At 40.6% G+C, this 27,188-nt stretch overlaps 2 protein-coding genes across 4 annotated transcripts; both read right to left on the reverse strand.

The window, feature by feature from the left end:
- Positions 1 to 112: 112 nt before the first annotated feature.
- csnk2b (casein kinase 2, beta polypeptide) lies at positions 113 to 4,977 on the reverse strand. Its single transcript, XM_019087419.2, has 7 exons — positions 4,839 to 4,977; positions 4,161 to 4,241; positions 3,926 to 4,028; positions 2,824 to 2,939; positions 2,664 to 2,739; positions 1,247 to 1,436; positions 113 to 1,140 (listed from the first exon to the last, which is right to left on the reverse strand). Exons 2-7 carry the CDS (start codon positions 4,230 to 4,232, stop codon positions 1,050 to 1,052), a joined length of 648 nt encoding a protein of 215 aa, XP_018942964.1. The 5' UTR covers positions 4,233 to 4,241; positions 4,839 to 4,977; the 3' UTR covers positions 113 to 1,049.
- Positions 4,978 to 5,415: 438 nt separating this feature from the next.
- On the reverse strand, positions 5,416 to 27,075 carry prrc2a (proline-rich coiled-coil 2A). 3 transcript variants are annotated; one of them, XR_006157419.1, is made up of 17 exons: positions 26,922 to 27,075; positions 20,650 to 20,801; positions 17,479 to 17,656; positions 17,005 to 17,101; positions 16,707 to 16,782; positions 16,150 to 16,293; positions 15,733 to 15,983; positions 15,537 to 15,619; positions 15,305 to 15,453; positions 13,658 to 13,760; positions 13,361 to 13,559; positions 12,464 to 13,007; positions 12,041 to 12,276; positions 11,353 to 11,650; positions 11,048 to 11,270; positions 6,205 to 10,902; positions 5,416 to 5,840 (listed from the first exon to the last, which is right to left on the reverse strand). XR_006157419.1 is itself a non-coding variant. In XM_042746082.1 (16 exons), the coding sequence occupies exons 2-16, from the start codon at positions 20,762 to 20,764 to the stop codon at positions 7,917 to 7,919; spliced, it is 5,682 nt and encodes a 1,893-aa protein (XP_042602016.1). In that variant the 5' UTR covers positions 20,765 to 20,801; positions 26,922 to 27,075; the 3' UTR covers positions 5,416 to 7,916. The 3 variants fall into 3 exon arrangements, 2 of the variants coding, with proteins under 2 accessions (XP_042602016.1, XP_042602017.1); XM_042746082.1 differs by having other exon boundaries at positions 5,416 to 10,902; XM_042746083.1 differs by lacking the exon at positions 26,922 to 27,075 and adding an exon at positions 26,765 to 26,910 and having other exon boundaries at positions 5,416 to 10,902.
- Between the last annotated feature and the right edge of the window lie 113 nt (positions 27,076 to 27,188).

Here is a 27,188-nt window from a genome sequence, read left to right on the forward strand (position 1 = left end):
GCATACCAATACCACAGGATATGGAAAATAACCATGACATAAGTTTTATATTACAGACATTGAGTTTATATATACATACACACCTCAGAGACATGTAGGACTCTCACACAACTTAGGAAAAGACATTTATTGTGAATTCTGAACCCTGGTTCCTCAACAGTTGTAAAGGAGAAAAAAAAACATTCAACAGGATCAACAAAAAAATTAAATAAAACTGATTTATATATTCGACTCTAAAGTATTTCTTCTGGTAGAGAGGCGTAAACCAGAGAAGAAAAACCTGGGCCCATACCAAACATAAAAAACTTCTTAATTGTGGTTCTGTGGTAAATCTAGTAAATGCAGATTTAACACAGAATCTAGCAGGTTGGCGTCATTCTGACGAGGAGTGCAGGACTGATGATTGAAACAAAACACTTGTCTAATTAAGACAGAGACAGTTTCCTGATTGCATTTGTGTCTTCCCATTTCTGGTCTTTTCTAATACATGCACCGAAAGCTTGCAGTCTGTCAACAAATACAGTCACAGACGATCCCAGCTATATTACTCTGAGCTTAAAACAAATCCAAAATATACTGCCTTTTTCATGCAACAGCCGTTTTTAAGTAAGCCAAATATCTGGTTCCACGGAGGGGGGATTGAAGGACAATGTATCTGCGATCGATCAGCCCTACTTTAATATTCAACCACACATCACATAAGACAAGTCAATTCATGACGCTGTTGTATGTGAATGTTACTTAACCCTAGGTAACTAAAACAAACAGGACCACAGAGTGAGCAGAGCCATCCTACACGTATCTATCTTTAATCATAACTTTATTTTCTATGTGGAGGTTAAGAACTGAAATTGTTTTCACAAGGAACATCCCATTTTCTGTACAGTGTTTCAGAGGCAAGTTTTTTGTTCCTCCCCAGAGTGTTTTATAGTCTCACTCTCTCCATACTTAAACCTTAGTCTTGGTTGAATCTAAAATTGTTGGAGAAGAGTGAGGCCATGCCAAGGGACACACAACCCAACCCACCCCACCCCTCCCTGCTCAGGTTCTTAGCGGATGGCTTTGACGGGACTCTTGAAGCTGGAGGCTGCCTGCAGCTGTAGCTGGTAAGCCATTGGGTGAATCTTGAAACCATAGAGCCTGGAAGAGGAGAATGACAGCTCTGAGAAACTGAGGGATTTTAGAGATGTGAGAACATCCATTTATACAGAGCAGCAGGTGACCATCGTATAAAGGAAAGACAAACCTGGGCACAAACTGGTTGGCAGGCCTCTTTGGCCGGTACTCGGGATGCACCATGAAGAGCATGTGGGGGAAACCAGTGCCAAAATAGGCTCCATCGGTGTGATGGTGCCTGGACGACTTGGGTGTGTACACATCCATACACTTAGGGCAGTAGAGCTTCACCATGGCCTCGCCAGGAATGTCAGAGAGCCCTGGAGACAAAAACAGACACTAGACTCTCTCATTGAAACTCATGTGAATCGTACATCAACTTGTAATCCGCATTTTTATTAAAGGAATAGTTCATCCAAATGTTTTTAGTTTCTTCTACTGAGTAACTAAACAGTTGCTGATCCCCACTGACTTCCATAGTAAGGAGAGGGGGAAAAAAATATACTATGGAAGTAAATGGGGACCAGCATCTGTTAGGTAACCCATATTCTTCAAAATGTCTCGTGTTGAGCAGAAGAAAGAAATTCATACAAGTTGAGGGCGAGTAGGATTTTCATTTTCATAATTCATTAAAAGGGTTAGTTCAACCAAAAATGAAAATTAGCCTGTGTATTACTCACCGTCAAGGCATCCTAGGGGTATATGACTTTCTTCTTTCACATCAATCCAATTATATTATATTAAAAATTGTCCTGGCTCTTCTAAGCGTTATGGGTGTTTTTGTTCAAAAATCCAAAAGTAGTCAAATAAAGCGCATCCATCCATATTAAAACTGTCTCTAACACTCTCTCACTTCATGATGGATGTGCTTTATTTGACGTGTTTTGGACTGTTGAACAGAAACACCCACCCACTGCAATGATAACGCTTAGAAGAGCCAAGACCATTTTTAATATAACTCCGACTGGATTCGTCTGAAAGAAGAAAGTCATATACACCTAGGATGCCTCGAGGGTGAGTAATACACAGGCTAATTTTCACTTTTGGTTGAACTAACCCTTTAAGGTGTGCATCATTTATAAGTACGTTCTTAACCCGATTATGCATTGAGTGAAGCTGATAACACACGTTAACCATTTTTCCTTTATCAGAGTAAGGTCATAAATGGCTTAAACATAAACCGATCACATCATCTAGATTTTTGCCCTTTATGCCTAGTTCACCCAGCATGTAAAAACCTGCTTTCTTTTGGTCTATGGAAGTGTGCATGTGGTGATATTGCATTTTGATGGCATTGCCAGGTTACTGGTTTAGATGTAAACCAGGACAACGGGTTATTTCAATAAGCTTATTTTTGTGAGTTATCAGCGTATTTGTGTGCATGTCAACATGCGATCAGTTTATGAGCTCATCAAATTGCGAGATCATCAACTGATTCATAAGTGATTATCAACTGATTCCAATCAATCAGAGCAGCCCTAATTTTTGGAAAAAAGATTACAATGGCAAACATTATATAGTTGAAGAAAAATAAATGGGACACCCACCAATGGGCAGCATTGGCTGATTCTCACAGTAAACACGAGGACAATAGCCAAAATCTCCCTGCTGGTACTTCTCCAGCTGCAAGAGAAAACAAGCACAACTTCATACGTATGTCCTTCTTTAATAAAACTATTAAAAAGACTAGACCCAGGGATAACGTACCATCTGGGCAATGCCACGGTTAGTGAGGATGTAGCGCGCATGGATCAGTCCATACAGCATCTCAGCAGCCTGCTCAATCAGGTCACTCTGGTTAGGGTTGTCCTCCAGCTCCTCATCTGATACAAACACACACAACAACAGCATTACACAGCTAGGAAATCACGTTTAAAGTCAGCATGTCACAAATGTGATTAAATCTTTATTCCCTAATGTGACACACAACTAAGTGAAACGCATTCTCAAATGAGAAAAACAGAGTGGGACCTGATTTTGTCCATCAGGAATGGATTGCAGGACGGGAGGGACTCTTGTCCCATGCTTGTGACAGTGCAAACGCCATCAGAGAAGTGTTTTAATAACACACGGATAAATAATTTATAATACATTGTAACATTCCATACATAAAAGAAATGCCCATTTTGATTTCATAGTGACTTTAAACAGGGAAATGCAGGTCTTCTCTGGTACACTTTGAGGTGTTGCACTTAAGAGCAAATGCATTTGCATCAGATTTAAATCACTCAAAACAAACTAAGTTACAATATGCTGATTTCTGGGAAACATTTAGCTTTAGGTAGATACTTATGTGCATAAACTAAGCAATTGTCTATCTTTGGTTCAAGACATTAAACAGATGAGGAGAGTGAATTCATCTGCTCTCTGGGAGGGGGATTCATGGATTTGGTTTTAAAAGATCTTGCCTAAAATTTAATTTTTAATGTGCCTGGTTGGTTGCATGCACAGCCTAAAGCACATAACCTTCAGGTCTCAATGAAACAGAAGTTAACAAAAGATCTTTTCTTCAATGTTTTGACATACATCAGTGTAAGAAAGAAAAATAATTAGGGCAGGACTTAAATGTATGCATCAGTGGTTGATTGGATGTTGAGATGTTGACAGGGTTTAAGGGGACTAAATGATTGGAGAAATCCTGCATACGTCACCAGAGAGAAGACTGTCATTTTTACCACAGGATTACGGTATTCTGATGAAACTCTTAGGTCAAGCATTAATTCAAAAATAAAACCTACACAAAAAACACATGAATTTTAAGTCAACGCTGCCTTAAACCCATTGAAGCCTGTGTTAAACAACCACTGACCAGGTTCCAGATCCAGGATCATGTCCAGGGCTTGTCTGTAATGGGGAACTTGCTCATTGAGTCCCGTAAGATTGAACTTGTCCTGAATGTAGTCCTCATCTACCTGTATGTAGTAAAGAGAGATGTACCATACATCAATATTAACGCAGACTAAATGGTTAAGCTTACATTTTAACACTCCCTGGTCACTCTTATACAGTTACACAATACGAGATGATCAGAAACGAATACAAACCTCGCAGAAGAACTCGTTTCCCCGTAGACCACAAAACCAAGAAATCCACGACACTTCCTCTGAGCTACTCATGTTGGGAAACTAGAAGAGAGATGAGTAAAACAACATTACAACATAGCATTTCAATAATAGAGACAAAGACAATAACTGCTCCAAAAACTCTTAGTCGCTCTTTACTGGTATTATAGAACGAAAATTATAAAATCATATTGCTGATTTAATGTGCTTCAGATAAGCACGTTTTTTTTAAATGTATCGTGTATAGCGCTAACTGTTTTCACATAAACACTGACTGGATTGGCCTGACGCACGCTAACACAGACGGCTGGTTACTTAACCACCGAGTCAATAAAACACATATGGACAAATGCGTTTATATGTGAGCAAAACTTAAAACCACAGGCACGTTAAAAATACTGCTTTGTATCTTAACAAACGTCTATTTTGTAGTTCGTGTGTTCGGCTAACGATAGACGAGTTTAGCGTGCCGCTGCTAGCTAACGCTTAAACGTAGGCCGCAGCAAATTCGCCGCCTGTCTCTAAAATATGTCGATTGAAGAGAGTCCTAACATATACAATCAACACTGAGCTCTCAGAAATAACTCAGAACTGCGGCTATATCGAAACTACTAGATATCCATGTCCATTATAGCGATAAAAGGCGTTTTTTCGCGTTACCTTAAGGATCTCCCGGGGTCGGTGCTAGCCGCAGCGATACAACTGCACGCTGATTGGAGGCTTCCGCTCTACATACAGCACGTGATCATACGGCAGGTCACTTCCGCTCGCGCAGAGCTTAGGGTCTTGTTGGAATTGTAGTCTTTAAAAATAGAGCTTCTTGCTTTATCTGGAGAGCAGATAAGGACCAAGTATTAACGTAATATATTAATATAATAAAATATTGAAGTTTACGATTAGTATTGCAAAACAGACCTTTAAGGTTTATGCTAAGATATGCAAAAATAATAGAAACTGTACAATGCATGGCTGTATTTTCCCTCTTGGAATGCACGTGGGTCAACCATAAACAAACAATTATGTAACTTATTTAACAATGTTTACAGCAATAATTTAGCACGTTTATAGCAGTAATTGTTGCAAAATGTGTGTTCCTAAAACATGTAGAGGAAATCAATGAAATTATGAAGGACATGGTTTGTAAGTATGAGGGGAAAATAGCGTCAAAACGCCTTAATTCATATTTAGCATAATTTTAATGACACTGATGAGATGAAATGAAGTCAAACCACAGATCTTCCATTAAAACAAAAGATTTTTATTTAACTTTTTCTCTGTATACTTTTTATTATAATAAGACACTTCTCTGCTTGTACATTGCTCCCTTGAACTTAAAAATGGCAACAATTATGCGTGGGAATGTAAGTTGGGGCGGACAAACTCAGATGCATACCAATATACATACATGTGTGTATATCAAGGTTTCAATAATAACCTCAGGTACCTTGGTATAGTTAGAAGTATAATACAATCTCTGAGTATTTCAAGGAATACACATTGCTATTCGTTTTTTACTTGATATTGGTACATATAACGTGACCACATCAATGGTTTAGGTTTAAGAGGGATGATAAACAGCACTGAAAGCCGATGGGAGAACGGCTTCCAACGAATAGACCAACCAAGCTGTATCTGAGGACAAAACCATGCTTGGCAAAACATCTGCAAGAAAAGCAAAATAAACCCACTTTAGTTCTTTTCCCTAGTAGGTAGGAAAAAATATATATATATCGATTTAACATTTTTTCCACTGCACTTCATTTGGATTAACATATACACACGATCCTAGATAAAATAAACATCCTAATAGTGTCAGAAAAGGTGGGCAATTGGGACTCGTGTTCGCCTTTCACAAAGCGTCCTATCCTCAAAAGAACACATTACCTGTAGAGATCAGATATAAATTCACACATACTTTTTAAATGCCCTACTCACACATACATTTCATTTGAAAGCCCTACTTATTATGTCAAAGCTATTCATTAGACCAATGCACTCCCAGAAACACAAACAAACCCCAACTTACACCATTTAGGATACAGATGCTGGTCAAAATGAGAAGAGGGAACAATGCTTTGATCCGTTTCTTTTTAGACGTCAAGCATTTGTGGTTTCTCAATAACCTGGGCTCGGGCTCCCTGGATGGGCAGGATTCGTTTGACGTCAGGCATATTGCACACTGAACCAATGTCTCATTTTGTAACACTACTCAAAAAGGGCCACAGACTCCTTGGCATTGACTTGTGTCTCAATGAGATGACTGGGAAATCGGAGATCAGTCCGAGGATGTGAGCAAGAGAGCTGCTCATAGTTCTGAGACATGTTTTGGGGGACTTTGGAAATACACACTGGAGAAAGAGCTTGTGTAGGTTCCTTTAAAAAAAAAATGGAAAAGGAAAAAGGGATTTTACAATGCAGAGGGTGCTCAAAGAGTGATTCTCTACACTCCCTAGAACTGTTAAAGTGATTATAACAGTAGCACAATACTTGTCATGTTCAATAACCTGGAACTGCAGTATGACACCTAGTCAGATAAGATGCCCAATATACAGCTATTCATTTGGAGGAGAAAAAAAAAAAAACAGCAACATTGAATGATCTTTATTCTAAAGGAGAGTTTTGGAGTTTACGGACTTAATATAAGTGCAAGACAAAAGAAAATCTTTAACGGATGTTCTCAAAAAAGAAAAAAACCAAACATCTAATTTAATGAGGATCTGACACCAAGGCTAAGAGTCATTTGATTTGATCACAACAGAAACAACCTTAAAACGACGTGATCCATGGTGAGGAACTTTTGAAGGACCTTCAATGAAGTTCACCATCTCATAATATTAACAAGTATAATGTGCACTATTAGACTACAATTCCATGCGGAGGCCAAAACAGCTAATGAAACTATTTGAAAACCCAAAGCAATGAGCAGAGAGGTCCTATAACTTAATATAAGAAAAAATACACCACATAGTTCTGAAAAGTGGGCATTACAGTGATTTAAAAAAAAAAAAAAAAAAACCTTGAGCGTTGGTGAGATACTTGGCGGGCACAATAATATGAGTTTGAACCAAAAATGAAGAGGGTTTTATTTAAAAATGAGTTTTAATGACCTGCTTTGCAGAAAAAAAAAAAAAAAAAAAAAAAAAAAAAAAAGATATCCCCACCTTTAAGAGGCTGAAATGAAAAATTAACAACTAAAAAGGGGGAAAACAAATCTATGATATATTTGTTCTCATTAAAAGAGCAACTTCCAGAATCCAACATGTGATGTGAATACACAAGTACATACATAATAACAACCTTGGCCTGTCATGTATACTTCAAGCCACAGTTCTTACACAAACACACGTAACGTGTGCATACCCAGCATACACAATCTAAGCACAGCTTTGTTAGGTTGATGTGATTCTGTGCTTGTATATGCCAACATATATGGGCCATGTGGTCAAATGCGTTTTCAGTCAGCAAATATTTCCATTCAAATGGGGTGTAGTATGTAAAATCTCAGAGTAGAGTTGAGGATTTATGGGAGCGTGAAAGGACACAGAGTGTGAATTTCCAAATAAGGGACAAAAAGCTATAAACCAAAAGAACTAGAATGTGTTCATGGTCTTGGTAACTAATCTTTTACGATAATAAAGCGTTAACGTTAAGGGGGAAGAGGTTTTACTGAAAAGAGTGGCCAATGATAGAGGGATGCATTTGAAATATTTCCAAATTAAAAAACAAAAACAAAAAGCATCACTTCCTGTTCTTCGGAGAGGGCCAGTTGCCACGCCTCTCACCACGACTGCCCCCACCATTGCCAGCTCCACCCACTGCCCCACTAGCGCCAGGCGGACCCCTGGGGCCTCTTCCTCCACCACCACCGCCACCGCCGGCATTAACCCTTCTGTTCTGCCTCTCCATTCCAGGGCGCTGACTGGAGAAGCTTCTCTTGCTGGTGGCCAATTCTTTAGCTGTCATCTCTCTCTCGCCCCCACCACCGCCTCCACCACCTCTTCCGGATGGATGGTGGTGGTGATGATGATGATGGTGGGAGGAATAGGGTTTACCGCCTCCTCCACCATCTCTTAATCTAAACTCAGTGAAATCGCTGCTTTCGGAGGCTGTTTCCCATTCCTCATTGGCCTGATCAGAGTTCTGGTTAGAGACATCTGGAGATTTGGCACCCCCAGCTGGGTTATGGTTGTGATGGTGTTGAGGGTGCGCCTGGGAGTTGCCCTGGTAGTGATGGTGGTGGTGGCTATTGAAATTTTGGTTTCCACCCCCAAGGTTGCTGCTGTTATTATTATTATTGGTTGAAGTTGCGGGGACATTGTGTTTTGCATTTGCAACAGCTGCGGTAGATGCATTGGGAGTGCTATTGGTTTCTTGCAGGGATTTCCGCAAAGGTGAAGCAGGCCGCTGCTGTTGTCCAGCTACGACTTCAATAATTCCACTGCTTCCGTTGATACGGGCTGCATTCTCTCGCTCTTGCTTAAGTCTGCGGAATCTGGGAGGCTTGTCCTGCTGATGCGGGGGTCGTCCGTGGCGTCTGCGACGAGGGGGGCGCTCAAATCCCTGGTTAGGGAAACCTCGTCCGTCAGGGGCAGGCAGAGGAAGAGTCTGGGCAGGAGTGCCAGTGGAATTTGAAGTAACATTACTTGAAGACAGTGGGGCTCCAGCACTTCCGTTCTCAGTGGACCCCTGTTGGATAGCTGTAGACACAGAGGGATTAGGTGCGGAGGGATTTGCACTTTGACTCTGAGACTGACTCTGGTCTGCAGCTTTCTTCTTGTCATCACTGGCTCCACGGCCTGAATCTTTAGGAGGGGATGGCTGTGAGGACGTCTGTTGCTTTCGCACTGTTGCAGATTTTGCAGACCAGCCATGAGAACCAGAGCCAGGTCCAGATCTGTGTCCACCAGACACTCCAGCACTACCTCCACTTCTATGGAGACCTCCTCCAGCACCACCACCACCTCGGCCACGTCTAGAGGGCACTCCCCTTGGTGTGAACACTCTTGTCTGAGAGTTTCTGATTGGAGCTGAAGAAGATGAAGGGCCTGTTGTAGGGTTCTCTCCTCTGACGCCAGTCTTGGTGTTTGGCTTGCGGTCTTCCTTGTCAGAGTGAGCAAGGTCACTACCAGCACTCTCACTGCCTGTTTCAGATCCCCGTTGTCTCCTCCTCTTTGGCACCTCTTCATATTCAGAGCCTTCACTTCGAGTCTCACTTCGGTTCCTAGCACGTCCCGGATTTGGCTGAGAGCCCCGATGTCCATGCCTACCACTGCCAGATGATGCCTCTCGCTTGTATTCTTGATTAGAAGGTGCATGGTGGTAGCCACTGTTGGCAGCTGATCTATAATCCCTGTTGCTCCTGCCACCTGCTTTCCCACGGCTGCCACCACCTGCACTGCCAGTGTAAGTGCCCCTATAGCCTCGGCCTCGTCCGTAGAATTCTCCTCGGCCACGGTTGGATCGGCTACCTCTGGACGAAGATGCATGGTAAGTTGTGCTCCCTCTTTCAGCAGAATGCTCTCTTTCCCTCCTGGACTGTGGAGCTGAAGAGCCAGAATTCTGGATAGAGCCTTCTCCATTTTTGGATCCTTTACCTGTAGCCCCAGTGTTACCTCGCTCCTTTCCGCCAGTTCTGGGTTTATTTGAGGAGGTGGCATCGTCTTTCCCACCGAGTGCTGAGGAGCCTTGAGCCCCAGAGGCCGTTTCTTGTTTGGTTGCTGTCTGGCTAGCATCTTGTTCTTTATCTTTACCAGAGCCTCCAGTGGACTTTTCTCCTCCTCCTTCACCACCCTCTCTTTTCATCTCTTTAAGTACTGGTCTCTTAATTGGACCTGCTCGCTTGGCTGTTGTGCCATCTGACTGAGTAAAGGATTTGTTTTCAGCCCCATGATTTGCAGGTTCTTCATTATTTCCACTCACTCCAGAGCCCGGTGCCTTTCTGTTATGGGTTGAGCCCCCACTCATGCTACTGCTACCAGGCCTCGGGCCCCAGTGTGTCTCAGTTTTGTGCTCCCGACTGCGAGGGTTGGCTTTAGGGTGGTGTTGCTGCACAGAATGCTGCTGGGGCTGATTTTGTGCATTTCCCATTTTCTCCTGTTTCCTTCCTGAAGCATGAGCAGATCCAGTATCATGTTCAATCGGGGGTGGAACCTGATTATGGAGGGACTGTTTTCCACTACCATCTTCTCTAGCTGAGGAAGATGATGAGGATGAACAGGAAGGGGAAAGGGACAGCTGGTGGAGTGGAGGTGAAGGCTCACTCTTTTTTGGCTCCCCCACTTTATCTCGCTCTCTGCCATTCTCTTGCTTATGAGGATGAAGAGAGAAATGAGGGGCGTGAGTGGGGGGACCATGGTGTTGGAGATGCAAGTTGGTCTCCAAGGCCAAGTGATCAGAACGGCCATTACGGTCATAATGGGGATGAGGAGTCCCCCAGATTTGGCTCTGTTGACTACCCTCCTGGTGGCCAAAACCATGCAGTGTCCCTCCACTGCTAGCCCTTTGCTGCAAGTGGGAGCCCATCCTGGATCCATTGTCAGGGTAGCTACTGTAACCTCCTCGCCCACCCATAAAGGGCTGATGATGGGCATGGTGGCTAGCACCCTGGCCCCCAACTTGAATCCCAAGAGGTGGTGGGGTTTGGTTAGATAAGCCAGATGGAGAGCTGGGCGGCTGAATGGGAGCTGTGCCTCCCTCCCGCATAAGTACTGGAGGAGTGTCACTTCTAGAAACATTAACAAAAGAAAAATGTATCATGCTTCTGAAGCAAATTAAAGAAATTAGGAATAAAGAATTTTAATAGAAACTGGTTTAAATACAATAACTTTGTATTTATATATGTATTAATGTTTAAAACAGCTTCTTGTTACCTTTGACCTTTGCCAGCCTCCTCTTCCTCGACAGCTTTCTGCCGTAAGGGGGAGCTTAGACCTCGACCCTCAGTACCCCCTGGAAATACATCTGGTCCCCAAGCCAGTTTGGGATCCATTGGAGGTGTGCCACGATGGGGATGAGAGGGTCCACCATGCTGCTGCCTATCAAACGGATCTGACCCAGAGCCACCTGAATCAGAACGCTCTCGACTCATCATCCCTGAAACATAAAAGCCCCTATAATCTCTGGAAACCAAGATTGTCTCACTAATATTCACAGTTGATCTCAGTTATTTACTAACCAGATGAATGCATGCTGGGAGTGTAGTAGTCCATGGGTGGGGGACGTCCCTGCATCATTCGTGGGTCCATGTAGGGCATCATCATCCAGCGGGGATCAAAGTTCATAGGCAGAGGTGGAGGACGTCCCATTGAACCAGGAGGGTAAAGGGTTGGCTGTTTGGGCCCAGACTGTGGTGTGGTACCTGGAGAGGGGCCCTGCTGATTCTGAGGCTGGGACTGGAGCTGATTTTGGGCAACCTGGTTATGTTGCTGTTGCTGCTGCTGCTGCCACTGCTGCTGCTGTTTGAGAAGTTGCTCCTGTTCACAAATGATACAGACCACATTTTATATAAAAAAATCTTTTTTTGTAATCAAATTAACATAACTCCTGAAAATAAGGACTACATAGCACGCTTCTAATGTAAAAACTCTTTGAAGGGATTAAAACAGATAAAACAATTTCTGGGATACAATGTGTTTAATACATCAACTGAAGCACTAATTGTGAGAGTCAAGTTTATAATTTACACTCCATCCCTACTGTGTTATACCTATATATGTCTGCACTATCATGTATGTACTTTCTTCTGAACTGGTAGCTCCTGTCGTCAAGTCAAATGTAAACATACTTGGTAATAAAGCTCTTCTGATTCTGATTAATGGATACAACTTTTTCCGATATTTAGAGACAAAACATCAAACACAAACCTGTTGTTGCCTCTGAAAACGGGGAGGAAGTGATTTTTGATACTTGGAAAAGCCCTGCCCAGATGGACCACTTCCCTGCCGTCCTGTTCCACCAACATTTTCAACCACCTTCACGGTGTCATCTCCACCTCTAGTGCGGATATGCACCACGTGTTCCTCCTTGGCATCTCCAGGCACTGGGACATCCAGGGTTTGTGGATGCTGGGTGGGTTGAGGCTGCAGAGCCTGCGGAGACTCTGAATGAAGAAGAAATCATACATGTTACATTTCAACATATTTAAAACAAATATTGCAATCTGCTCATCATCTTCTACAACAAATTCACCAAGAAAAGTCCACCAAATATCAGAATGATAAAGAAATATATCGCCCATTCAACCAAAAACTCTGGACAGTTTTTGTAAATATTTATGGAATACTAACCAGTGTTGGAGTCATGGCTGCTGTTGCTGCCAGCCCGCTGTCTGTTATTAATATTCAATCCTAGTGTTACACCGCTTCCCTGAGAAGATGATAGAGGAGGGTCTTCAATGTCCACACAGGGTGATGGTGGCTGACTGACATTGGGAGATGAAGCAGGTGCAGACAAGGAAGGACTAGGACTGTTGGTCGGAGCATCACTGGGGGTGCTGGGTTTTATAGTCTGTTGCTGCTGCTGTTTTTCATCAAGTCTTTTCAGCTTCTCTGCACAGGCAGCACGGCGCTCCTCCTGCATCCTCCGCTCCTCCTCTTCACGCCGGCGACGGGCACGCTCTACCGCAGCAGAGATCTCAGTTGATGACTGCTTCCTCCGTTGCCGCCATGTCTCATCCTCATCCTCACCCTGTTGCTGGGGATGCAGGGTGTTGGAGGGAGGAGGGGTCGGCCCACCAGGCATTGCCCCCGCCTGCTGCTGTGCCTGGGCACCACTGGGCTTCTGGGGGGCTAGGATGGGGCCTGAGATTGGCGACTGGTTCGAAGGCCGTTCCTGTTGACAGAAGGCGGTTTATTAACTAAAGTTCACCTATACAACCACCACCTCCTAAATCACCAACATGCTATTGCTAGTGCTTCATGTCGTATCCGTCCTATTTCTTGGACTCTTTCCCCATGTACCGGTAGGAGGAGTAGGGCCCTTGTCCAAGAAGTGGACCTGGTCGGGGGGAGGGCTGCTCCCTTGGACCACCAAGTACAGGCCTACGCCCCTGCATAGGGCTACATGTATCAATCAGCGAGTCATCCAGGAAACACCTCAAGCATGTTCCTGTCCTCACAGTGACTGCACATTCTACCTCAGTGGTACCAAGGGCTTGGACCTGGATGGGGAGATGAGATCCATACCTGATAAGATCCTGCGTTTGCCTGACTGCTCCAGCTGCTTCCACCCTCCTCGGCCCAGCCTGGCTTGCTGGAGGGGGACACGGAGCCATCTTCAGCAGAGGACGGAGGGGTTCGGCGTGAATCCCCTCCACTGTCAGATGCCCGGGAACGTGAAACAGGTGCAGGTCCATCTTGGGATCTCTGCTGCTCCCTTGGCTCCCTGTTACAACAAAATATAAAAACAGTTTTCAAAACGAACTTCAGTGTGCAAAAAGTTAAATTAATCAACCAATGGGAAAACATTTTGGAAATGCTTACCGAGTTCCATTTTTGTTTTCAGACCATTCCTCTTCCCCATCATCCTCTCCTTCATCATCGCTGAACTTCAACTTTGCGGAATAGTCAATTTCTTCCTGTGCTCCTGGAAACAAAGCAAATCACCAAGAAAAGGTTATTACTAGGGATGTCAATTTTCGATAATTTCCATGATCCATCGTCGTTTAAATTAACGATCAATTAATCGTTAAAGGGATACTACACCCCAAAATGAAAATTTTGGCTAACTAAGCTTTTACAGGTTTGGAACAACATGGGGGTAAGTGATTAATGACAAAATTTTCATTTTAGGGTGGAGTATCCCTTTAACCTTAATTCTGCTAAATGCGTCTATTGCAGTAAATAAAAGGCTAGTAGCAGGACTGTAAAATGAATAGATGTGATTATGATCATTTGATAAAATGAAGAGAGCACGCAGTAGTATGAATCATTTTAGTTTGTTGGTCGTTTCAGATCCCGTCATGGAGACCACTGAACGCGCCGCTTTAAATTATTTAATTTTACTCGTTGTTGTATTTTAAAACACGGTCGCAATGTTTGCTATTGACATTATTGGAATTTAAAATAAAATGATCCCAAACGTTACTGTGGCTCGTGGGGAACCGCTTCTATCAGCGGTGCCACTGCTGTTCACATGAAAAATTTTAATGCGAGTATGGCAAGGTACAAAGCTTTGTTTATAAGAGAAATAATGGGTTAGCAGGCAAATGTTACATTCTGACTATGTGTTTGCATTCATGCTGTTCGATTCCTGTACATTTAAAGCCATACTCAGCAATAAAAAAAAAACTATTCAAAAAAAAAAAAAAAAAAAAAAAAAAAAAAAAAAAAAAAAAAAAAGAAAAAAAAAAAAAAAAAAAAAAAAAACAAAAAAAAAAAAAAAAAAAAAAAAAAAAAAATCCAGGAATTTAATAATATTTATTGCTTCTTTTCCCAAATCCTTGCTGTCTCACCCTTTAATTTCGCAGATTTATTTTATTGTCGTTCACTAGTTTTAATCACGGTTTTCGCATCTCTTACTGTGGTAAACATGCGGGGTGAAATTAAAGACTTCGAAGCCATGAATTAATAATTTGTTCCTATGACTTAATAGACTGAACGTAGAAACTAATTAAATTACGAAATTATAGCCTTATCCTATATACAGACCTGTCCTGCTCGTGTCCCGCAGCCCTGTCAAAGATCAGAGCCCAGTATGAAACAATTATATCTGGGGAAATTATTATTAAACATGACTTAGTTACTACATTTCAATACAAAATAAATGTATATTGTTTCTGTTTTAATGTAATTTTAAAGTTTGGATCACATTAAAAGCATAATTTGTACGTTAGTGTATCATTTTCACCAAAGATCCAGCCCCGTCACCGTCACTCACAGCCGCTTGCACGTGTTTTGCGCTTGAGCCACACGAACCCCAAAATTAAACTGCTTAATCGATCATCGATGGCTTTAATCGATTGCATCTCTTATAAACAACTAATCGATCGCCAATTAATCACTGACATCCCTAGTTACTATGCTGTCGTTATACGTTGTACCTCTATACCAATATTGAAAGAGCAATAAAAATGCTGGGTACATTTTTCCATTCTAATGTGCCAGAGTAACGGAAAGCATTCCTCTTACCAGCCCAGCCCTCATCTCCATCATGGTCCAGCTCATCCAGCTCCTTCAGGTCATCCTGTTTGAGGATGGATGGGCGTTTTACCACTTCACCCCGGGGGCCTCCAGGGGGCCGCCCATCTGGCCCTACTCCACCCTGTGACCGAGAAAACCTGGCAAGAAGTAATTGGAAGAAAGTTAGGAAAGCCAACTGGATGACTGTGGAAATAAATATTAGTAGATTAAATATTCTTACCTAGGGGCCTCATTTGGTTGTGGGTACCTGTACGGTCCCTGTGGACCATAAGGGGGTGGGAAGGCCAGGTATGGTGGATACATCTAGAGAAAAACATTCAGAAAGAACAGAAAGGCTATGAATGCACTGAACAAATCAATCACAGTTTTAGACATTCTCTATAGATGGACCAAAATGAAAATGTTACAAAACTTACAAAGGGAGGCATGATGCCTCTATAAGCCTGGAACTGCGGGCCAATAGGTGGCTGGGGGAGGGGAAGTGCGGGGTTGCCGGTTGGGGAAGCTCTAGGCGGCCCATGAGAAGATGCATTCTGCTGTGGGATGGGAGGGGCCCCAGCAGCACCCTCCATCATCATGGCTCCCCCAGCACCGCCCTCCGCAACTGCCTCCCCAGCCAGGGTGGGTGCCAATGCCCGGCCCCCACCATCCCGCCAGCTTGTTACGTCTGCAACAGAAAGCAACAAATTATTAATTGAGGAACTGCTTAGCACGTGTGAACCAGTATGAATCAGAAGCACTAGAAGATAACAGATATATCATGAACACCACACGCTCCAAGACACAAATCACCACAACAGTAATCGAAAGAAGAGAAGGGCTATCATGCTTACTTTGGGGGCGGAGGCTTGGTCCTGGCCCATACCACTGATCTGCAGTGGCCTGTTCTTTGCCAACTTTGTCCTGGTCTCCAGCCGCCTGCAGGGTGGGAAATTCCTCGCGAGAGAATGGCGACGGTTGGTTTGATCCCTTTCCACCTGTGAAGGAAAGCAAAGGGAATTGAATATCTTTGATGTATAAAAAAAAGATCCTTCCTTACAAACGTCACTTCTCTTGTCCAAGCAAAACGATGAAACCAAGATTAACAGCAATAGTTTTACAGCACGCGTCCACTGATATTTTGCACTGAAACAACCATAACTTTACATTTCTTAATATTCCTTAGTGAGAAATGTAATCATAAGTCCTAATTAGAGTAATTCAACTAATGTTCGATTTCAAGTTTATCATCCTAATTTGGTTTTATGAAATACTGCTGATTAAAATGAGTCTTATGATTAAACCTATATTTTATATAGGAAACCCTTTTACTGTAGCCCTCCAATCTATTTTTTTTTTTGTTTCAAACACTATACACATAGTGAGTTGTACTCTTGGTACTGTATCTTACCATCTCCTTGTACTCCAAGTGTAACACTGGCCGGAGCCCAGGACCTTGGCCCTGCGGCTAGAGCTTGAGTTGGGGCCTAAGATACATACAGAATCGTCACCAAACAATGTACCAAAAATAATAATTAATTAATGTAAATTTAAGCCAGAAATCCTGAGTTCATTGAATTTAAACATGTTCACTGGTATGTGTCTGGTCATACAATAACTACAGCAGTGAGATGCGGGCTTCATTAGCTCAGACTTGTTGAAAAACAAGTGCATAATGTTGGAGATTATTCATGTTTGTGTGATGGCACCTCTTGAGCTGGGGGTGTTCTCGGCATGCTCGGCGCAGACGTCTGTGAGACCACAGGCTGCTGCGACTCCGGCTGCGCTGCTGACAATACATCGGTACTACAGGGAAAAATCAAAACAAAAACAACAGACATTAGATGGCAGGCGTGGACATGTATCCAATCAGACTGCATTTACAGACAGCAGAGGGTGGAAGGTCTCCAAAGATAATTATGCCTTTGTCTGAGTTTTCTACAGTCCAATCAAAACCAAACTTGATGTGTTTTTTCTATACAAACAAACTAATTTAAGAATCTGGGGGGTCCATAGTGAAAACAATGCACCATTAGAGCACACTGTCAGTTAATTGAGCACTTTTTCAAAGTGCAGACTGTTATACTGATGGGGATGGAGCTGGTAGGGCTTTTATATTTGTGTATTAAGTTACACAAAGAATAATGTAATGTAGCTCCTTCAGAATGGTGAACATGCTTCACCTCTTTGGGTCTGCTTGTTCCTGCTTGCTTGCCCATCCTGTGCCGTCTTTGGGAACGAGCGAGACGTTGGGGTCGTTGCCTTTGTTCTCCGCCTTCAAACTAGGCAAGTTGGCTGGGGGGGGCATGCGCCGTGCAGAGGCAACTTTACCAAGAGACTGTAAGCCATGACGAGGGGCAACTGAAAGTAGAAGAGTGACAGAAGTAAATAAACAAGTGCAGAAACCCAATACTGTCTTGAGGGACGCAGCCTGAGACTAAGCAGGAGAGACTGCAGCATGCCCAAGACCATCAATCTCTCTCATCCACTATGGCTTAGGAATGCTTGGCTGGCCAGTGAAAGGAGCAAGACTATCTTATGTGGATTTGTTTCAAGTGGTTGACTCGAAATTGACTTGAGGTCAAAAATCCCACTTTAACACACTCATGACAGACTTGGCCCATGCAAAATAGGTTGAGCATTGCAAAGAGCAGTCGTTGGCGGATTCAGAAGCTGAAAAACACATCTGTCCCGACTCCCAATCCCCTGTTTGTTCCCTGGAGCCAAGCAGCCTGGGGTGCTGAGAGAATTGCATTTTGGAAAAGAGGGACAGCTGCTTAGAGTTGGTAGTTCAGCTACTGAATAAAACATAACCAGGGAAAACGACGGACACAAGAAGATCTCTGTCTTGGGTCAAAACTCAAAAATTCAACGAGCTCCCACGGACGATCCTGACACAACTGGAAACGGTTTAAATAACACTAGGATGGATCCAGAGTGGGATTTAAGAAACTTAGAAATCGATTAACATGAAGCGGCTTTGTTTCAGAAAGGCCAGACAGATTATGTTCTTTTATTGCACACTGCAAAGAACTGCATTGTCTTAATATGCAACCGCTCTATTACACAGTTGTGGCAAAGACAGATGAGCTGCATCAGTACAATCAAAATGGCACAGACAGCACAGCAGCCATCACCTCCTGCTAATACATGAAGTGTCTTGCAGTGGAACCCCAGTTCTAGATGATTTCCAAGATACAGAAAAATAAAAACGGATGATATCACAGAATCCAGTCATAAAAATGGAATTTACAGAATAACACATAATGTGACTGAATTTTGCATATTTTGTTTGAGTAAATCAAAATTAAACTGAGATATGGGCAAGTGTGAGTGTATGGACTGCGTGACTATATGAAGGAGCAGAGCAGAGCAAATTTATCTACTACACACACTCAAAAATAGATCACGATTTTTTTTTTCAAAATTATCACGATTCTTTGTCATGTTGGTTTTACTATTTTGCAAGTTGTCTGAGCAGTACAGCCAAATGAATAACCCTATTAAAAAAAAGCCTTACGAGGTAAAAAAAAAAAAAAGTAAAATAAAAGAATGGCAGACATTTAGACCAAAGTGGGAGAAGATAAATCTTAAAAAATAAAGAACAAAGATACACGTCACAAATACACATAATATACAAATAATAATATATTAAAAAATAAGTCATTTTGTGTGTTTTCCCTCAAATCAGTGACATCATTTATGAACTTGGCAATTAAAGAGTAAAAATCCTGGATTTTTTTTAAACATTTAGTAGTTTTGCTCAGGACTGTGATTGATTAACAGATTTATGCAAAAAAAAATTTTTAAAAAAAATATATATTTATCTGATACATTTTTACAGCATTTTAATTTAGTGGATGTTTTCATCCCGAACATAACGACAGGGTAGTGAATTTGAACAATACTTAAGGGTAAGATATGTTTTTTTTTTCTTTTTAGATGTTACCTTAAGGGTTTTTCCATTGTTTTAGTTTTAGTATAACATTATAATACCATTCATATTTTTACTTTTTTTATAATATAAAGAAGAAATCAATCCAATGTATATTTGACATTTGAGGCTTAATACTACAGAAAAGCACTAAAAGTTTTTCAGTTAGTGTTTTCAGCTTGTTTATTTTCATATAAAAATACGGCATGCAGTTGCATCAAACAATGATATAAACATCATTCAATATCTAAATTGTGATGATCGTAATTAATAAATCGCAATTTCAAGGGAATAATTATGATTTTTGTCATAATCGTGCAGCCCTACATTTGATGTGAATTTATGTCGTGTTGTACAGTATATTGAGACGGAGGCGCACTGTAGCATGATACTACAATATTTCTTCAAAAGCAGATCATAGAGACATTTTAGTGATCCACAATCAAAAAACGTCACATCGCACACCCCTACACTCAATCAAAATATAAGTTCTATTGAAGAAATTGTGACAGAACTACATTACTATTGTACATTACAATGTATTTAAAATAACAATAAAAAATATAACTAAGAAAACTTCAAGGAATGTCTCACGATTTTTCGTCCATCTTTTAATTTAAATAAACCTCTGTTGTGCAGCACTTTGCCAAAAAACAATTGTTGAAATTATATAATTTAATTTTTATTTAATTACATTTTAAAATAATTATTTAATTTGATTACCACTGTTTTCGATAATACCTTTTTTATTAAATCATGAATCCAGAAAAATTAAACCAGACAACACAATTTCTGAAAACAAAAAAACATTTTATAGGGACCTTTTAATGTAAACGTTTTAATAAAATTATTAAATTTTTAATTGTTTATCTATTCATTTGTTTAGACAAGCTTTTTGAATATTTAAATTTAATGAAACCATTTCAAAAGGAATCCAGAAAAATGAAAACATAAAACACAGAATTTTGTGTTTTATGGGGGGTCAGATTTAATAGGGCACAAAAACTTTTGTTTTACCTTTAATAAATTGTTGATAAATTGTTTAAGTTTCAAGATTTCAATTAAACAGACATGCTTTTGATTAAAAATTGAACTATTAAAGCAGGGATAAAATGGAAATTGGTGAAAAAAATGATTTCATAGGGCCCTAGAAATCAATGACAAAATATACTGCAGATACAATCACCATGAAACAGAATCTGCAAGCCCATTTCATGTGACGCATTTCTGATTTCAAAAAGATATTTTAACGTGTTCAAAACTGTATTCAGAATTGTGAACATTTAGAAATGTGCATTAGAAAAGTTAACAAGGCCCATGTTGATTTCATGCTGACCTGAGTTTAACACAAGATCGTCTAGATACAAACAGACAGAGACAAATTGTTTTAAACATAAGCTTTAAGTCAATGCAAACTCACCAACAGGCTTCTGTGCTTCAATGCTCTTTCCTTTGTAGGTATCAAACAGGTTGAGAGACGCATACTTGGTTTTGCCATCCTTCCCCTTTGCCGTTTGCCCAGAGCGCTCTGACATTGCGCTGTACGCTCATTGAGTATGGTGAGTCCTGAGACTGACAGAGAAAGATAGAGTGAAAAGAGAGAACGTGATGCTGAGTCGAAGGGTGTCCCCTTTCAAGCATCCCATGTTTTCAGTATCAAAATGAATGCTAAATTGAACAGCCAAGTGTAGGCATGAAAGGAAGGGTTTATGTTTTACTAAAATGGGACATATTGGCAAATACTTTACACAAGACCCAAATCGCTAATTTAATTTCTATAGGTGGATTTTTCTCCATGTGGTCCTTTTCTTATATCCACCACATATGAAAGATACAAGATTTATCAGCTTTACATGGGTATGAGTATGGATATTCTGAAGACAAGACTCAAGTGATTTTAGGTTTCATTATTTATATAGGCCTACATTTTTCACAATATCTGTTGAGAAAAAGGAGATTGAACACCACTAAGAAAAAAGGTCCGTTCACACCACAAACTTTAGAGATACCTACAGCACCCACACAGATAGACGATAATGTTAAGGCCTAGTTTATTATAAGCTCCTTCTGCAGTTTATAATAAGCTCTTTCATATGCTGCTTTAAAGTCATCAGCTGGAAGAAAAAAATCTGAAAGCAATTCCAATGATATTGCGCCATTTTTCTTATGGCTGTGGTGTGACTTCACTATTCTCATGGGATTGGAATGATTATTAAAATTTTACCGTCCTTGGGGTGAACAGAACTTAAAACTGAAATTAGATCAAATTCTTTATTTCTAATCAACCAAATGCACACTTAGGGGCTGTTCACACAGAATGCGTCTTTGCATCTAAAAACACGAGACTCAGCGCTCAGGAATATTTTTTTTTTTAAAAAGCACAGAGCAAAACACGTCAAATAAAACAGTTGTCATACCAACTTGCTGCTATAAACAAACGCTTTCACTGCTTGACTCGCCTCTGGGTTTTCTGATTGGTCAACTGTTTTGGAAGTGACATTGAGGAGCGGCGCTGCACGTAGAAGTTGGTATTCTTTTAACTAGACGTGGCATCTTAAATGCGGTGCTTATATGCGAGACACTGTAAAAGACATGAGCGCAACAGTCATACACATCTGTCTAGCATGTGTTTACATAGAAAAACAATGGAAAAGCAGTGCATTGGAATGAAAAAACGTGTTCTGTGTGAATGGCCCATCAAATAAGACGAGATGAATGACAACTGCGCAAAGCAACTAAAGCCTATGCAATACAGATAAATAAGAATATGCACATAAACGGATGTAATATGATCAATTTTAGATATCACCAGGTCTCTGCTGATTCCCATAACATTTAACCTCACACAAATTTTAAGGGATTATCCTGAGAGATCGAAGTTATTCACTTATTAACATCATCTTAATTCACATTGAATCCAGCTTATTCCTTAAATAGCTAATAGAGCTGAAACAACTAATCGATTTAATCGATTAAAATCGATTATTAAAATAGTTGTCAACTAATTTAGTAATCGATTCGTTGCTAAATAATTTTTATTTGCCGTAAGCGGCTCATTTCGTGCATATATTTTAAATCTGCGGTGACCAAAGTGTGGCAGTAAGGAGCCACCGGAGGTTTTACTCAGCCAGTACAGCAGGAGAAGTAGCGAATAGCCAATAGCTGGCCTCGTTTTATGTCACGTGCTTCCCGCACAGCGTCTCTGCAGCATTCAGCGTGATGGGTGAGGCAGGCGGCAGTGGAGTAAGCTCGAGAAAGAAAAAGAAAAAAGCAGAAGATAAAACTAATCGGACGAAGTCATCCAAAATGTGGGAGCACTTTACTTTGAGCCTTCAAAAAAAGAAGAGTAACCTGTAAACTGCGGCTGTTTTCTGCGGCAGGAAACATATCCTCTAAAAAGAGAGCAAGCCTAACTGTTAAGCCCTGAACATTTGGACATGTTGAACTTTTTGCACTGCAATGCAAAGTTTTTCTCAAATAATGAGTGCATAGTGTTCTGCCTCATTTCCCACAGGTAGTCGAATTCCTGTCAGTTCAGGCATAAGCTGTTTTGTTAACATTTTATCACTTTATTACATTTTTGAATTTTGCACTGTTAAAAGGACCACTAACGTTACATATTTAAATCCGATGAAAATCACAGTGTGCAGACTTTTATTTGTGCAGATTCTGCAGTACAATGTTGTTTGCAAATGTTTAGTCGTAAAAGCTGATAACATTGCTTTTTAACAATTAACATTTAAAGCTTTGTTGTTTACCAGTTCATAATTCAGTCTTGCAGCCTAATTATGACTGACTGAGAGAGGTTAATGTTTAAATGTATTTGAAATGCACTTTTTTTGAAATGCACAACCTTCTGATGGATTTTACTTTAAAATGTGAGTTCCATTCAGGTTTCATGCCATTGGCACTTTGTTCAAAGGATTGTTTACAGTTTCACAGCATAAGCTATAAAGCTGTTTCCCAGGTATAAGCTGTGTGTTTACAGGAAAATGCAATTTACTGCAATTTTATTCTGTTTTATTCTTATTCTTCGTGAAAATATGTTCTGAAAGATTCCTTAATAAGCTTTGTTCGGGATGTTAAACTACTTTAGGAGCCCTAAGGACTGCCATGGTGAAAACATTATTTGAAACCTCCTTGTGAAATTTGCTAGAGTATGTATGGGTCAGTGTTTTGATTGCAGAAGAGTTCGACAAAGGATAACTAACACATAATAAAACACAACTCCAGGTATGTTTTTGATGAGGATATGACAATGCAAAATGGTTTAAAAACCTCTAAAAAGTCTATGTTGAATGATAAAGACCCTTTGTTAATAATTTACTTGGGGAAAAAATGGGCAAAACTAAAATATAAGTACATAAACCGATTCATCGATTAATCGTAAAAATAATCGACCAATTAATCGATTAGCAAAATAATCGTTAGTTGCAGCCCTAATAGCTAAGCCTTAATTTTGGCATACTGAGGAAAAAAATTCTCAGTTTTCATTGCCATTATGCATTTCTCAAAGTATAAAACATTAATAAAATGTTATGGCTTCTTTACAAAGGCAAAGTAATTATTACAACACCAAAGACTGAAAACTGATCTCTTTATAGACTAGGATGGCTCACTATGCATAGATTCAGTTAAAACAGTGAGAATACTGATATCAAATAAGTAAATACCATAAAACCATGACTTTTACTGGTGAATTAGCCTAATGCATTCTGTATATCACTGTTCAGTTTGTTTACATAGGTCCTCCTAGGTCTCAATGCTCGACTGACTCAAATCAACCGAGATACTGGGGTGTCCCATATTATCAGATCTCACAGCACATGACCCGTGTTTACGCAAGACCAGACGGAAATGTGCACAAAGCCATCAGACAAGCATCAAGTTAATTCAAACAGTACCCAAACCCATTTTTTTTTTCAACTTAATTGTTTCTTTCTGTACAGTAAGCCATCAGACAACTGCTCATGGATTCATAAAGTCAGACTTATCAACAAAAACCATTAATGACTTTAGCACATATTTTTTAAAGGCCAGAAAAAGGCAGTGGTGCCAGGTGTTACCATGGTGATGCATTATAAATGTTCCTCTGTTTCTGCCTCGCGAGGGGTTGCATCCATAGCAACACCAGGGCTGTCTTTACTGCTAGCCTCTCAACTCACACACGTCCATGAAATCTCTGATTTTAAAATAAACAAGTCACAAACTCCAGTTAACACTATTAAATCGAAAAGCTGCATTTCTTCACCATGCCATGATATTAATCACAAAAGTCGTGTGTCAAACACTAGACAACATTTGCAAAACCACGTAAGTATGACAAAAACTGAAACTGTCTACATCTGGCCACCTGTAGATTAATTATCATGAAGGTACACAATCTGTTACCCTAAATACAAAGCAACATATTAAAAAAAAATACGTTCTACGTTCTCTCCACAAAATAATAATAAATAGCCTAAAGGATTCATTTAAATTTAAAATTATTAAAAATGTGTCATTTTAACAGTAAAAGACTGTAAAAATGCTAGGGCAACAACCTGTTAATTTGTAAAATGGCAAGTTCTCTTTCTATAAAAAAATTAAATGATTAAAAAAAATGATTTAGCTAAAAAATGTAAAAGATCTACTGGGATATTTTGTCAGATTAAAATACTGTTAAATGAATGGATTTTTAAAGTAAAAATTAACAGTCTTCTCAGAATTTACAGTGAAAACCTGTAAACTGACATTCCCACAAATTCCTTGTGACGCTTTACCTTAAATCAGTTATTGAAATATACAGTTTTTACAGTAAATTTAATAGGGCATTTACACGACACCGTTTTCAACTAAAAACAAACGTTTTATGCTTTTTGGCCGTTTATTGACACAACAAAGACATTTCAGGGGGCCTGAAAATGCAAACTTTTGAAAACAGGTCTGAAAGTCCAAGTTTTGAAAAGGATACCGTCAAATATAAAAATATGATTTTGTGAAAATGTCATGCACATGCATATTATGCGTTCAGTCTCTAGGCATGCACATAGGCTACTTCTCTTCGTAAGTTAGGGTCGATAAAATAGTCTTTGTACTTGTTTCAGTTCAAGTTGTGGGTACTTCAGATGTAAAGGTTGTAGCAATAACAGCTGTCATCTGTTTACAGTAAATCTCACTGTGTCTCTTCTACAGTGTGACATTCAGTAGGACACAGAATGAGTGAAATCCCTCCATACGGTCACATAACATACAGGCATGTTATCATTCCTTAAAAAAAATTACAACCATAGGTTTTGCCAAAATAACAGCTACCAGTTCTTAGAATATCTGGATGAGCCACCATTCTCAAGATCACGATAAAATATTCCTTAAATGTTTGCGTAAGGCGCGATAGCCGTGGCCAACATAAAGCGTCGGGCGTCCCGAGTTCGAATCCCAACCCAGAACTGCACCAACATGAATAATAAAAGCGCACAGTGCTAAACCGTCCAGCTCCTCTATTTAACACACAAACGCCACGGCAGTGTACTACACATCACTGTCACTGATTGGGGCAGATGCAGATTAGGAATAGCAGTGATGGCCACTTGGCAAAGCGTGTAAAATAATCTCTACGCAACATGAAGCAGCGCTGGCGAGCAGGAGCTGCGTAGAGATTATTTTACACGCTTTGCCAATTGGCCGTATGGGCACAGAGCAGCTTTTCACTAAAAACGCTTAGATAATTCATCTGAACTTACGAAAAACCCGTTATCTGATATAAACCCGCCTGTCTGATGTATTATAAGCCCGGTGAGTTGTCTGTTTTGACTGGTTTACTCGCTTCTTGGATCCGCGGCCTCCATGTTTCGTGCTGAGAGGAGGGTGCAGACCTATAGGTTTCATAATACACGTAACTTCAAAATAACACATCACTTCCAACAGGCGCGGCGATCTAGCCACTGACTAGATAAATCGGAGAAGGTGACAAACATAGCACGGGGAAAGAAATGCTCCGTATAACTGATGCTGCGGGTTTGACTAAATTAAAGGATTTGATGGCGAGAACAAAACAAAATGGCGACGGTGAAGTGAGGCCAGAGCTACAAGCACATTAGCATCGGGATTTGTGACGATTTAACAGCACTGGCTCCATCTAGAATCCGCGTTCGAGGATTTTAGAGCGCGAGTCGATATACGTTCACGCAAACAAGTCAACCGGAGCCTTGATTTGAACCAAAACAACGCGCTTGTCTGACACGCAGTCTCGGTCAAAGCGCGTCTTGAGTATTTCTTCAATCTAGGCATACTGATTTAACTCAACACGAACATAAAACCTGCTTAAATGGCTAGCGGTGTAAATGAAAACCTCACAGGCTCTCATTAAAGATACAATATGGTACATCTTCAGCAGGATGTGTGACACAAACACAAGCTATGCTGATAGCATGCTAACGTTAGCCGACACCGACCGATGAAAAGCAGGACAGCTGGACCCCAACACTACGGTCACAAACACTTCTAAAATAAACCTCTCCAGTGCATTCGAATGGTCATTAGCCACAGCTACTAACCTGGTCTCGTCCCGACTTGTCTCGAGGTTAAATCGTTGAGCTATTAGCAATAATCGTTCACTAGCTAGCACCGTTAGCACAAGCTTTTATAAAAGCTCAAAACAGGATTATGTGTTGAAGAGGATTGCTGAGGACGGATGTGTGCAGTGAGGCTTACTTGTACTCCTGTGTCTTTTTTCCAGAAAACAAACGAAAAAGGAAAAATAAAATAATATCGCGGAGCTCGATCCGTCACTGTTAGAGCCGTCAACGGCTTCTGAGGATGGTAGCGCAGAGAGGGGCGGATGCGAGTGTGGGGGCGTGGCTTAATTAACATAACACGTTCCAAACTTATCTCTTGACCAATCCGATCATACATGTTACAATATAATTAACATATGTAAAGCACGCCTCTTGCTCAGTGATAGAAGTCCACTATGAATGG

The sequence above is a fragment of the Cyprinus carpio genome, chromosome B19, assembly GCF_018340385.1.
Source record: "Cyprinus carpio isolate SPL01 chromosome B19, ASM1834038v1, whole genome shotgun sequence".
Lineage (NCBI taxonomy): Eukaryota > Metazoa > Chordata > Actinopteri > Cypriniformes > Cyprinidae > Cyprinus > Cyprinus carpio.